Below are 14,034 nucleotides of genomic sequence, written 5' to 3'. Positions count from 1 at the left end.
TTCAATGGAATTCAAGTCAAGGTGGAGAATTGTTAGGAATGCCTTATATTCTTTAGTCCCACATTGGTTAATTATGTTATTCCTGTTTTTGTAGCCTATTATAAATAAGGCTTTTGGGAAACTTCTAGTAATTATCTTTTTGGGCTTTCATATTGTGGCCTTTCTAGAGTTACGGATTATAGCCGGCTCTTTGTATCTCTTCTTCACGTTGGTTAGTGAATCCTCTCTCTCCTCGCCCGTGGACGTACCCAACTTGGGGAACCACGTACATCTTGTGTCTTTGTGATTTCTTGTTTAGTTTTCAATTTCTCGTTCTTAGCTTGCGTTCATAGCGTTCGTTACAACAATACACACCCAAATAAAAGGTGTGTATTGTAGTCTTTCCCTTCATTCCGGTAAAAATAAACGTAACATATACACCACATTTCAAGTTCAACATTTACAAGCTATATACCAATATACTTAGGGAGGTAGGATTTTAACTACCTCTTTTCCGGTGAATGGGGTTTCGGAGAGATTTTGGCGGTGGTTCAGAGCGGCAGTAAGCTCGGTCGGATGATGACCCGGCTGTGGCAAGAGGTGGTGTTCTCGGCGGTGAGGGCTTCTCCGGTTGGTGGCTGCTCCGGTTGATGGATGGCCGGCTGCCACTTCTCTCTCTCGCTGCACTCTCTCTCTCTCTCTCTCTCAATTTTCCGGAAGAAAATAAAATGGGAAGGGGGAAATATTGGATTTGATTTTTGGAGAGTATGAGGGAGGGCAAGAACCAATGGATAAGAAATTTGTAGTAGGCTTAGCCTTAGGGTGAGTTGTCGAATTTTTGTGGGAGGTGAAAGGTGGTGGCAGCCGAAAATATGGAGGAAAGTGGGGATGTGATGGGTTTGGTTTCCCTTGGCTAAGAAAGAATAGATAGAGATAGCAAAATAAGGAATAAGAAAAATGTAGAGGATGTTTGGTTTCTGCCGTGAAAATGAGGGAGGGAATTGGGGTTTGGATAAAATGATCCAATGTACACACATGCACACAATTAGGAATTTATTTGTCGGAAACGCGCGCACACAACCGATTGCAGAATAAGATTTGTTGTGACGACATAAATAATTTTTCGAACAAAAATATTATTTATTACTATTTACTTTTAAAAAAAATACCGGTTCTTTACAATGCAAACATGAGCAAGAGCAAAAATAATAAATAACGTAGCTTTTGTCAAAATCAGCTGTATCTAAAATTTGTAAGAGCAAGAATTAAGAACAAAAGTGTATAGCGAGTATTCAGAGCAAAAATAAATGGTACAATTAAAAGATTATGTGACTTAGGAACAGAGGCTCGATTCGAACAGAGTTCATGGTACTGTTTGTCATAGCTTCAACCCAACTTCAAACCTATCTTTTGTTTGTGCCAGATTGTCTAGACTAGCTCCTGTTTAGCATATGGAGTTCAAAGGCCTCAAATAGGGGTGCAAATGAATCGAGCTAAATTTTGTAGTGCTCTAACTCGGCTCGTTAAGTTAATGAGCCTGAAATTTGATTTCAAGCCCGGCTCGTTCACAAACAAGCCAAAACCGATTCATTTACTAAATGAACTCATATAAAAGAGCCGATCCTCTACAAACAAGCCGGCTCTTATACATGAGCTTAAAGCTCAAACTCGACTTGATTACTCAACGAGTTGAGCCAAGCCAAATCTTAACCAGCTAAACCTCAAGGTCATCGTGAGCAGCTTAATTAGTTAAGTCGTTTCCAGCCCTAGCCCCAAACAATGAAAGTAAACTGAAAATCTCATAATCTGAAAATCCCAACTCTTTATTTGTACCATAATCCGAGGGACAACCAATGCCATAATAAGAAAAGAAATAAACGTAGGATTTTATTTTTTGGGCTCTATAGAGACACAAAGGGAGTCACGAAAATTAAGAAACTTATCATAATGTGGTTAAAAGTATGTGGTCATGTGCAAAAGTTTGCAGCTAAAAGCAATAGTTTGCGGTCATGTGCAAGTTCGTGGCCACGTGCAACGTTCGCGTCCATGAGCAAAAAGTTCGTGGCCAAGAATAATAATTTGTGGCCAAGAGCAATAGTTTGCAGCCATATGCAAAAGTTTGCGGCCATGTGAAAAAGTTTGCGGCCAAGAATAATAATTTGCGGTCACGCGTAAAAGTTTGCATCCAGGTATAAAATATTTGCAGCCAATAGCAATAGTTTGCGGCCATATGCAATTGTTTGCGGTTATGTGCAAAAGTTTGCGGCCATGTGCAAAAGTTCACGGCCAAGAGCAATAGTTTGTGTCACGTGCAATAGTTTGCGGCCAATAGCAATAGTGTGTGGCCACTTGCAATAGTTTCTGGCCATGTGCAAAAGATCGAGGCCAAGAGCAATAGTTTGCGGTCACGCGCAAAAGTTTTGCAGCCATATGCAAAAGCTTGCGGCCAGATCTAATAATTTGCGTCCATGTACCCAAAGTTTGCGGAATCGTACACAAAGATCACGGCTAGATACGAAATTTCTTCCTCCGATTACTGTTTATGGCAGATTAACCCCTACACTTGTAATTATTTACATTTTAGCCCTATTGCAGGTTATTATTGTACTACCATTGTCACGTGATAAATGGCAGATTTACCCTCGACTTAGAGAGTGTTATACTTGACTCCGATATACTTTCAAATTGCATGTTTACCAAAATGCATGATTAAGTTAGATGGCATTTTGCACGATATGGTTGGAATGATTGAATTTGAAATGTTTTATTTAATGATGTTGAAAATCGAATGCTTTACATATTGAATATCTTGGGCTGTCCATCTCATTGATTTAACTTCGCACTTCTTGGGTGCAATCGAGGGGTCTGATTAGTTACATAATTAGTCTTATAATCTTCCAATAGGACCCCTTGCTCGCATTCTCAATCTTCACTTTGTGCCAAAATTTAACATCGGGAAAAAGTTATCAACCTGTAGAACCATTCCAGTGCAATGTTGACTATTTCAAGACCAGTGGCATTCAAGGAAAATGCTAGTAATTCTTAACAACTACAAAACAAAACAAAAAATATTTAAGAGAAGTATGTGAAGTATACAAATTATTTTGTTGAAAACATGCAACATTCTGACCATGTCTAGCTGGAACAACAAAATAGATGAGTTGTGTTACAGCTTTACTTCAAATAACTCAAAAGAAACACAATATTGCATTTGAAAAGAAGACCAATAACGATCATTAAAGAAGAATTATCAGCAAATTTCTACCTGGAGAGCAGCCTATAGGGGCTAGTCGCTGACACAATTATGCAAATCACCCGTATCTAGGGACAAAATAAATGCGTGGGATGTGTTAAGACAAAAATTTAATTCATTTGCATAAAGTAATCTGATCACTTATATGAAAAGAGATCATATATGTAGGTTGGACCCATTCAAGACATAACACGTCTTTTAATTACATCTTTTAATTGTTGCAAAAGAAAACCTTTTGATTCCGAATACAAAATGAATATCGATATATATATATCCGAATGAGTGACTATGGGAAAATAGTAGTATGTGTTTGTTTTAGTGGCCGGACCTAGATCACTGGGACCACGTTGAATGTGTGTAGTTCGATTCCTAGCAAGCAAAACATGCTCTATGCTTGTCAGGTGTTAATAAATAACCACCATGACTTTTGAATTTTGTATCTTTTCTTTTTTAGTCATTTCATTCCTTACATGAGAATGGCAATTTGCGTCCCCTTTTGCTTTGCTTCGGTTACACACGTGGCTGCTTATGCACTTTTTTTTTTTTATTTCTATAAATTGGAAACAAAGTTTTATTTTCAAGTCCCCTTTTTTTTCAAATAAAAATTTCCACCACATTAAAAATTTCTTGTGATAATCAAAATTTATGGTTCAACAGAATGAATGTTACTGGCTTGCGACAATAAGTTTCTCAAAAGCCAAAGACAGCAGAAGCAGTTGTCACACTGCCGAGTGAGTTGGATATGATTGCACATTAGTATTAGTAAGAGTAAGGGAAAGAAAGTCGTCTTCGTATTGGATCCGCTCTTCCTTTCACTAGGCAAGATCCATCGCTCCTAATTAAACGGCACAAAACAAAACTATGTCCTTGGGAAGTAGGTAAAGCGAAGGTGATAGTGAAGTATCAAAAAAATAAATACAAGGAATAATATGTCCAGATCGAATGTACGAGCGGAAAACGTTCAATATCGTTTCTAAAAACTGAACACTATAAAACTCAAACACTAAATTCTTATGAGTAAAATGTAATAGGAGATTTTAAATGGGGAAAAGATAGTGGACTGGTGTCATAATTCCGGTTCCGGGCACATGACCGGGCCTTAAGTCACATAATTCTGCAAAGAGACTGACTCACTTTCACTTGCTGAATTTGACGTCTGGATTTCTCATTGGCTTGAGCCACATGTCCGCCATTACTCGTGAAGAAATGCTCCAAAGCAGATCCTGGTCCTTTGAAGAGACGTGCTTTCCCTTCTTCCCTGCCTTCCCCAGTCCATATGCCACAAGCCACTGCATGGCAGTTAGCCTTTGTTTCTCAGTATCCCACACATTCCTCTTTCCTCTAGTCCTCACTCTCAGACCCCCGACATGCAAACTTGCCAATTTGAACCTCCTTTCCTCGGCGTAGATATTCGAATTAGCATCGCTAATTGTTGCGTTTATTAACGCTATCACAGGGCCACCAACTGCCTCGTATCGTCTTAGAGGATCTCGCAACTGGACAACTACTAATATTGTGGTGGTTTCTGTTTCTCCAGCTTCTTTAGGCAAAGGTGTATTGCCGCTATTATTGATCCAGTCCTCAAGTGGAACTGCAGACGACAACATTTTCTTTCCATTGATTGGAGAAACATCAAAGGGTGCATCTTCTTCTGCCATTTCTGCCTGAATTTTCAGAGCTTCAACTGCCATGCCCTCTATTTTCTGCATCGAGAATGCTAGAATCTCGTCTGCTGACAACAGGTTTTCGCTCATATTCCAAATTCCTGTGGAAATCCTTTCTTTCCTTCTGGTACTCATAGCAGCTGCCATGGTTTTGACTGTAGCAATAGTACGAGCAGCACTTGAGTTAGCACCTTCTTTGTTCCTCCCTTGGATAATTGCTGAAGCAATGCCTTCAAAAGCAATCTGTTCAGCTGTCTTGCCCATGAGCTCATCCACAGGCATCAAGGATAGAATTTCAGAACTAAGTTCTTCAATCCCACTAGCTGCCATTCTCTGAAATACCTCGAACCCACTTGATTTATCCGTCGGTAGAACCAATGGTTTGGATATCTGCATTGCGAGTTTAGGAGTATCTTTCCTTGGCACTTCTGTGTCGAGAGGATTCATAGCAGCTAAGTAGCCTCCATTCCTAGTTTGAACCACACACCCCAAGCCTTTCCCAAGGTCGGGAACAAAAACCTTGGATTCAAGCTCCGTAGAATCTTCAGCAGCTACTCCTTCAAACTTCATTGGAGAATCATCAAGCTGATTAAGTTTATATTCATCAGCTTCTTCACCTTCAAGCATCTGAAGGAATTCCCTCGTTACCGTTTCTTCATCCGCTTCCAATTTTGGTGATGCAGTTTCTTCCTCCTCTGTTTTGAAAGGTTTTTCATTTCCCATCATAGATTCCAAAGCTTTGATTTGCTGAGCTATTGAATCAAGTTCAGTCAATCTCGTCAAATGGACTTGATCATGCACAACAACCTCCTTCACCACCTCACTCGCATCTGACCTTTTGTCTGAATTCTCCTCCGATTGGTCTTCGTCTGTCTTATCAGTTTTGTCCTGTATCATCTCAACTCCTTTGTCAACAATGTCGAATTCCGGAAGCTCTAGATCCTCCATATTCGATTCGGGTTCTTCAGACTTCTTAACAGAAGGAGAAGTCAACGGCACGGTAGCTGGCTCATCGAGATTCAGGTCATCAATCCCTTGCAAATCTGCTGCCATTCCTGATTGTGAAGGCGTCCATGCTTCCGCCCGGCTTGACATCCTCGGACTAGCGATGCTGAACGACGATTTCGACTGCTTTCGGGCAAAATTTGAGGATGGCGACGTCAAGCTTTTCCCTTTAGACTTCTGCCCTTCAGCTTGATTGTAAATTCCAACCCCTCCGTCTTTCTCCATTAACTGAAACCCCAATTTCAGAACAAGTGCACCTCCTTTTGCCTTTCCCGATAAGTTGAAACTCGTGTCCCACTGCCTAACCCGTGTACCTTCTGAATTCTTCTCTATGGATTCCTGAATCAAGTGACTCAAATTCACCGAACTTCTTCCGAAATCAAGCTCCTCGGCGTCTACTGCAAACACATAAATCACGAAAGGACGCGGCTCGAATTTCAGCTGACTCGTTGCCCCGCTGGAAGTGCAATAAACGTGGCACCTTATAAACAGAGTCTCTTCGAAATCAGCAGCTCCTTGGGAGACCCTTGACGGCATGGTGTGGACTGCGCCGTCTTTGGTCTCTTTCTTTCGAATACAAACCGAAAGCCGGAGGCCGTTCATTGAAGCCGGGAGGCCTTGAACGGCGACCACTTCGATGGAGAACAAACAGCTCAGCTTCTGCATTCCGATGTGGGATAGAGCGCGAATCGGCTTCCAGTTCCAAAGCCCTTTTTTATCGGAAGAAGTCGCCGCGGCCGCCGCTGTGTTGTCCAACTTCTTTACTGGCCTTTGACGTGGAGTCTTGGAGCGTTCGTTGCGGTGGTCTTGGTTGTGGTCGTCTTCGAGTTTTGGGCGAGAGCGCCATGGGGATAGGGACATGCGCCTCTGCCGCGGTTTTGGGTTGATGAGTTTCTCCACTTCGGGTTTGGCGTCATCGATTGGGATGGGCGGAACGGAGGAGCGGGGGAGAGCGAGGGAGTTTGTTCTTCGGTTGGTGGTGGGGATTTGGTAGAGGGTTTGGCTAAGTGCTTCGAGTTCTTGCAAGAGGTGGGTGTTTGGAGTTTTGTTGCCTGAGTACTCTGCTGCCATAATTGGCTAGAGAGATAAGAGAGTGAGAGAGAGGAGGATGTGGAAGTCAGGGTGCAGAGGCAGAGTGATGGAAATGAAGAAGACGAAGATAAGGAATGTGCAGTGGGTTAACGAGCAAGGCATTAATGGTGGAGAAACGGCCATGAAGGAAGGGGGTGGGGGAGAGAGGGAGTCCACGGGTGGAGAAGTTTTTCAGTGCCGGGTGGGCACGGGCCACTTGGTGCCGACCACCATCTCGGCCGTCTAAACGTATTTTGGACTGCACAGATCTATTTAGGTAAATTTTTAGTGTAAAATTATCAAAACACCCCCTTAAGTCTAAACAGATCTGAACCGTCCAAAATACATTTGAACGGCCGAGATGTGTGCTCAGCACCACGTGGCCTGTGCACACTCGGCACTGAAAAAATTCTCCGGGGGTGCTGGGGGCATGTGGACCAAGAAATTTTGTATGGGTGTGAGGAGAGAAGGATGGGGGAATTTCTATCTGTTCTTTAGTGAAAAATACAGTTACGTGATTAGAAAGTGGAAGGATGAGAGGCAATCTGGTCCCATATCATTGAATGTTTTTATTAGGGGGTCTAAGAAAAATCGAGAACCGTGAAATCGGTCCGAACCGATTCGATCAGTGCTTTTTGGATTTTGTCCGTGAATTAATACTCCGGACAGAGATTTGAAAATTAAAAAACCGTGAGATACAGATTAGGTTTGGATTTTCATTTCAAAACCGTGAATTAACCGAACCGAACCGTGAGATATTTAAAAAAATAAAAATATAGATATGTGTGTGTAATATATATAAATAATTATAATTTTACTAATTTGCTTGTTTGTTTTGAGAAACTAATTTGCTATTTTTTGTAAGGTTTTTATGGGATGTAATAAGTAGATCATGCTTGACCGAATTTGTGTATTTTGGATGATGCTTAGTTTTATTTGGTTGCTACCTTGCTGCCTTTACCATGTTTATTGCCTTAATGCCTTTACAATTTGGACAATGTTTATGGAAATTAGTGTTTGCATTTTTATTTGGAATATGATTATGGTAGTGGCATCATTTTATTTTTTTGGAAGGAAATCCGTGGATAAAACCGGACCGAACCGTGAAACTTTTGGATTAAGATTGGATTGCATTTTCTAAAAACCGTGAGATACAAATTAAGATTAGATTCACACGAATCCGATCCGGATCGTGGACTGCCCTAGTTTTTATCGTAAAGGATTGCAACTTTGGACTCTAAATCAATTGATAAAAGAGATCATTTTACATTAGATATGAAGTATAAAGTACAAATTCGGAACACTACATCAATTGTAAGAGTCTATAAAACAACTAAGCCCAACAACTCAATCAATATAAGAAATGCCCATTATAGAGTAGAAACAAAGAAATAAAGGAAAAACTCTCTAAAGGAAGAACACCCACATGCAGATCGGGAGACTCGAACTACTGACCTCCTAATGAGATTCAAGAGTCATGACCAACCAAGGCTTTGATTTCCCTTGTGGTGACACTCTTGTGATATCATTTGCCATGTCAAGGGTTCAAGCCATGGTACACACACTCTCACCCAAAAAAAAGAATCTTACCAACTAAACTAGCCTCAATTGGTACTACAAAACACCAATGTGAGTTAGACCGGGCGTACGTGCGATCTTTCAATCAGTTTTTGTTGTGAAAGCCAGAGTGGAAAGCCATGAAAAACCAAGGGGAAATTTTGTTTTGATTATCAAAAGGATAGTACAGTAATAAATGAGAACGTCATGCATTCATGGTTCCTTATCCGAGCATTTGGCCTTGTTCTTGAACGGCTACAAGTGTATGCGAACATGAGCAAAGGAATATGCAAGTCCCAAAAAAAAAAAATGAGCAAAAGCAAAAAATACTGTAGCATAGCATTTGTCAAATCATCTGTATCTAAAATTAGTAAGACCAAGAATTGAGAACAATAATGTAGAGTGAGTATTCAAAGCGAAAATAAATGGTATTATTAGAAGATTATGTGACTTAGGAACAGAGGCTCAATTCGAATAGAGTTCATGATACTATTTATCATAACTTCAACCCAACTTCAAATGTTTCTTGCCTTTTGAAATTTGTGCCAGATTGTCTGGACCAGCTCCAGTTTAGCTTATAGAGTCCGAAGGCCCCAAATAGGGGTGCAAATGAACCGTGCTAAGTTTTGTACTGCTCTAGCTCAGCTTGTTAAGTTAATGAGCCTAAAATTCGAGTTCAAGCCCGCTTCATTCACAAACAAGCCAAAACCGATTCATTTACTAAGAGAAGTACGATGAAGTATACAAATTTTGTTGAAAACATGCAACATTCTGACCATAGCTGGAACAACACAATAGATGAGTTGTGTTACAACTTTACTTCAAATAACTCACGAGAAACACACTGCATTTGAAAGGAAGACCAATAATGATCATTAAAGAAGAATTTAGCAGCAAATTTCTACCTGGAGAGGAGCCTATAGGGGCTGAGTGGCTGACAAGATTATGCAAATCACCAGTATCTAACAACGAATTAAATGCGTGGAATGAATGTTACTGGATTGAGACAAAAGCCAAAGCCTACAGAAGCAGTAGTCACATGGCCGAGTGAGTGGTACTGACCGATGTCCCAATAAGTAAACAGCACAAAACAAAACCATGTCCTTGGGAAGTAGGTAAAGCGAAGCTTATAGCATGATCAATTTTCATGTCTCAGATTCAGTGGTTGAGTTGTCAGCAGCAGGTTGTTAGTTGGGCCAGATTTCCCCAAGATATTGTGAGCCTTCATCCGGTTCATTTGTTTCCCTGCAAATTAACTGTTGATTGCCAAGAATTTGGAATATGGAAGGAAAAGAAAAAATGGAGTCTGTATAGCCTACCATTTTGGATAAAAACAAACAAAAGAATACAAAGCTACAGTTTCTGAACAGTGATTAACAAGAGAACTAGTTTTCACAAATTGAAAACCCCAGATACCAACAAAGGACTCTGAGAGTATCAGTACTGTCTCCTCAAGAGAAAAGAAGAAGCAATTCAATTCGCCATGCATCAGAGCCATTTTCTAAAGAGCAAAATACATCACATATTGTGTATCAAGGAACAAATATTTTTGTGTTGGCAAACTTCTAAACTGGATTACACTTGATTTCTATACACAACTTTCTATGAAGCGAACCTCTCCAATCCAAGCATAGATTCATGAAAGCAAAGCTAGAAAAAACTAAAAGTGGACATTTAAACTCTGGCGAAACTAAAGGTGGACATTTAAACTCTGGCGAAACTAAAGGTGGACATTTAAACTCTTGCACTCCTTCGGGCTCCTTAGACTTCTCTTCTCTATGAAAATATTCACAAAGTCAGCAGCTCAGCAGCAAATATTTATCACATTTGAGCTTGTTATTTTGTAGATCTTGGTTTCACCATCTCAGATGCTACAAGGGATAGCACCTAGGTATCGAAAGTTACCTCATTGTACTTGAAGAGCTCGTAGGAGGTGAAACCATAAATACCGTCGGTGATTGTAATCTCATGTAGTCCATACCGCAAACAATAGCAGCATTCACACGGGATAACTATTGCCAAGACATACAGAGTCACAGACAATCTCCATTCTTCAGAGTTCAGACATTGTCTTTTCCCCAAGTGACAGAAATATTTTTCTGACACATTTAGGAGTATGATTGATCGTGAGTCCTGACAAACTCATCTTGATAGCTTAAAGATTATGTTCATTCAAAGTTATGCTGTACCCTTCTCTAACTTCCATTTTTTAACAAACCTACTCGTGAGTCAAACAGCAAATCCCTGATAAAAGGATTAACGAAATAGCAAACAGCATTAAATGTCCAGTTAGTATTTTTTACTCTCGTTTAGGCAATACCAAAAGAAGTATGACCAACTAGATGATCAGACTAGTCACAGGTGCTGAATGGCACAAGCTTACGTGTTAATCCTACTCAGAACCTATTCAATTTTGTTTCCTTTTCTCAGCTGCAAAACATTTGCATTCCAAGTTGCAAACACATAAAAGTAGTTCTATGCCAAGTACATAAAAGTTAGTTTTCTGCCAACCAGGTACCAAATGATAAGTTGATAATCCATAAATAGAACACAAAGACACCCTTACCCACACACCAGGGGTTTCCAGTGGTAAGGGCAAGTGCCAGACTTAGGGACTAGGGAGTAATCCCCTTGGTTTGGGGTTCGATTCCCCACCGGGTGAGTACCAGTAGGGGGCCGCAACTGGTGTGCTGTAGCTACCTCTCCCCGAGGTTTGGGTTGCGCAGTTGGGTCCATTTAGTGGCCTGGTTGTAGGGTTGTTCCTCGGTTACCACAAAAAAAAAAAAAAAAGACACCCTTACCCCTCCTTCCATATAATCAGTTTTTTGCCATCTTATAAAAACTATTTTCACAATAAATGCTAGAAGCAAAAGCTGCACCAAACACAATGGCACAGACTTCCAGAAACAATCCACAAGCAGCCCTATGAAGGTGCGCCAAACAGCCCCATCAATAGAGAAGATTAAAAAAAAAAAAAAGGTGCACCAAACAGCCTTATAACTCATGAAACTCTCATTCGGAGGATTCTTAATCGATTGAAAATGAAAATCCGTCTCTCATCCTGTAAGAAGAATATCGCATACGACTCATTTCTACACTGAGACAACATAGTGGGCTGCTACTCATATTTTGCACCTTTGTACTACAAAATTTTGAACTAGTGCGGAGCATCTCTTTCCTAGAAGAAGCCTATTTTTGAAAAAACTGTCATAGATCGACTAAAGAACACAAGGCGACAAATATAAGAAAATTTTGTTACCTTCTTCTACCGTTAGCTGGATTGCTCTTTTCTCTAACTCAACTGCATGTCTGCTACGTTCAGCCGTCGACATATTTAGGAGCACTAACAAGGTGATGAATAACAAACAGCAAGACTGAAAGCGTCAAAGGAATCGAGGCAAAAAAAAGAATGATATTGACCAGCTCTATAGGAATGCAAGGACTTACAATGGATATAGTCCCTGTTATAGGATTCATCGCACTGCTTTAGGAACTTCTGCAAATGAAGAAACCGTTCAATCCTTGGATCATCAGTTGCCTTAGAGTCAATTGATTGACAGACCTCTATTTTGACCTTTAGGTAATCAGATTCAGCAAAAGGGAGCCCATTTTCATGCTTCCCAAGGGAAATGGGTACTGAAGGTACACCATGTGGAAAGGTTGTCATTGAAGCAATATGATTTGGTCCAACTATAGGAGCACCAGAAAAATTGCTTTCCCCCATCTGAGTATGTTGTCGCAGTAATACCTGCTGCTTTATAGTTATAGTTCGTTGAAGGCAATCAGCTGTAGCATCGTGAATTCTTCCTTTCCCTGGTCCTGATTCAAACTTTCTTCGTGTGTCAAAGAGATGATCATTTACACCATTTTCGCATAAGGAAGGGTAAAGAGGGGCCTTTTCAGGAGTCAGTCCCTTAGTTCCAGAAATATTGATTGCACCTGTGATAGGTCTTCCCTCCGGAAAGGAGGAAATTTCTGGGTGGTTATGAATCAAGCTTCTATTATCATTCTGGACATCTCTCAGTGCTATCTTTCTTACTAGAGGTGAATGCTTCCGTTCAGATGGCGTGCCAGTGCCACTGTTGCACTGCACATTGCTTTTTACTTCAGAGTTAATCATTATGGATCAATATAAGTCACTCAACCCAGAGAAAATTTCAAAGGACTTCAAGCACAGGTAAAGCACAAGATCGAATAAAACTGAGAAGATCCTCCGTGCAAGCAAAAAGTATGTATACTGTAACCTAAACCAGACGTCGCAGACAAAGAAGAATGTACATGAGAGAAACGCGTAGGAAATACTGTAAAAGAAGATTTTCTAGATACTGGTAACTACAGCAAATATGGCCACAAAATAAACAGAAGACATGCTTAAGCTGTGCCAGTAAGCAAGAAAGACTATAATAATGGAATGTATATATAAGAAGAGAACATATGCAAAATAATAATGTTGCAGCTGGGTTTCAATGGTAATTCATCCATCATTGTTGTAGTCCTTTAATTCAAACCATGTTTTTAATCATGAAGAACCAAATCACAATGTCAATCAAGCTTGAAAATCCAGTACTTTGCCGTTTCTAGTACTCGCAGTTCCGATGAGGACATGACAGCTATTGATTGGTATTTTTCGTCCTTATAATGGGTAAGCTTACTTTTTTATGATCTATAAGAAGTTACAAACATCCACGCAGCTGACTTATTTGTGAGAGAAGATAAATTATAACAAACAAATTTAAGTGAGCCATTAGGTTACCCATATTAGATTATATTCTCTAAAGCCTAACATGGAACATACTTACAGACACGAACCTAAAGGCATATTGTAGGTTTTTCTTTTTTTTTGGTAAACTAAGGAATATAGGAGGTTACCAGTTGTACTACCTAGAAAAACGGTTCACCCAGTGAAGATCTGAAACAAATGTAACAATCAACCACATTCAAAGGGTCAAAGACTGAGAAAGCAAGCAACTTGAGTATAGGCTATTATTCTCCCAAAAATGGACCAATTGAGTGCTGACAGGAGTGAGTAACCATCAACTGTTAAAATTGTATGCTGCCAAAAGAAACAACTTTACTTTCCCATTAGCACTTAAATAGCGCCAAAATATTTTTAGTTTCAAGAATATCTTGAACATCAAACCAAAGTAAGATCCAAACAGTGCGAGTAAAACCACGATCGTATATGTGCAGAGAGTTAGAGAGAGAGTAGGAGGAGGAGGAGGAAAAACATACAGAAGATGCACAAATTTGGGTCAGAGAAACCCGACAGATCTTTAAAGCAATTGGTGACTTACCCTTAAACGACAGCAGCGAGTCCGCACGACGGAACCAGAGAGAGAGAGAGAGAGAGAGAGAGGGAGAAGGAGAGAGACGGCGCGAGGAAAGAGAGGTTATTTTCAAAAGGGTGGGCTTTGGCTCCAAACTCCAAGGAAATGCCTAGGTCTCTCTTTCCCTCGTTTTTACTATTCGTCAATGCAAAAAAAGAATTTTCTGTTAGAAAATAGG

General features: G+C 40.3%; 2 protein-coding genes across 3 annotated transcripts; both read right to left on the bottom strand.

Annotated features, from left to right (window-relative positions):
• Window positions 1-4,111: 4,111 nt before the first annotated feature.
• Window positions 4,112-7,136, bottom strand: LOC131332763 (protein PLASTID MOVEMENT IMPAIRED 1). The gene has a single exon (XM_058367058.1). It carries the CDS (start codon window positions 6,970-6,972, stop codon window positions 4,369-4,371), a length of 2,604 nt encoding a protein of 867 aa, XP_058223041.1. The 5' UTR covers window positions 6,973-7,136; the 3' UTR covers window positions 4,112-4,368.
• Window positions 7,137-9,269: 2,133 nt separating this feature from the next.
• On the bottom strand, window positions 9,270-13,959 carry LOC131334116 (uncharacterized). Of its 2 annotated transcripts, none has more exons than XM_058368996.1 (4): window positions 13,824-13,959; window positions 11,977-12,773; window positions 11,789-11,872; window positions 9,270-9,785 (listed from the first exon to the last, which is right to left on the bottom strand). In XM_058368996.1, the coding sequence occupies exons 2-4, from the start codon at window positions 12,647-12,649 to the stop codon at window positions 9,763-9,765; spliced, it is 780 nt and encodes a 259-aa protein (XP_058224979.1). In that variant the 5' UTR covers window positions 12,650-12,773; window positions 13,824-13,959; the 3' UTR covers window positions 9,270-9,762. The 2 variants fall into 2 exon arrangements, with proteins under 2 accessions (XP_058224979.1, XP_058224978.1); XM_058368995.1 differs by having other exon boundaries at window positions 9,270-9,774; window positions 13,824-13,958.
• Between the last annotated feature and the right edge of the window lie 75 nt (window positions 13,960-14,034).

Source organism: Rhododendron vialii, chromosome 7a, assembly GCF_030253575.1.
Source record: "Rhododendron vialii isolate Sample 1 chromosome 7a, ASM3025357v1".
Classification (NCBI taxonomy): Eukaryota; Viridiplantae; Streptophyta; class Magnoliopsida; order Ericales; family Ericaceae; genus Rhododendron; species Rhododendron vialii.
Note: the sequence above shows the minus strand (reverse complement) of the source record. Positions and strands in the feature narration are given on the sequence as shown.

Excerpts from the sequence above, each read along its gene's own strand:
- LOC131334116 (XM_058368995.1), bottom strand. The coding sequence starts at position 12,649 with ATGATTAACTCTGAAGTAAAAAGCAATGTGCAGTGCAACAGTGGCACT. Across the intron at positions 11,873-11,976 it reads TAACAGGGACTATATCCATT|TGCTCCTAAATATGTCGACG; the intron begins GTAAGTCCTTGC and ends TCACCTTGTTAG. Across the intron at positions 9,775-11,788 it reads CCAGCTAACGGTAGAAGAAG|GGAAACAAATGAACCGGATG; the intron begins GTAACAAAATTT and ends GTTAATTTGCAG.
- LOC131332763 (XM_058367058.1), bottom strand. The coding sequence starts at position 6,972 with ATGGCAGCAGAGTACTCAGGCAACAAAACTCCAAACACCCACCTCTTG.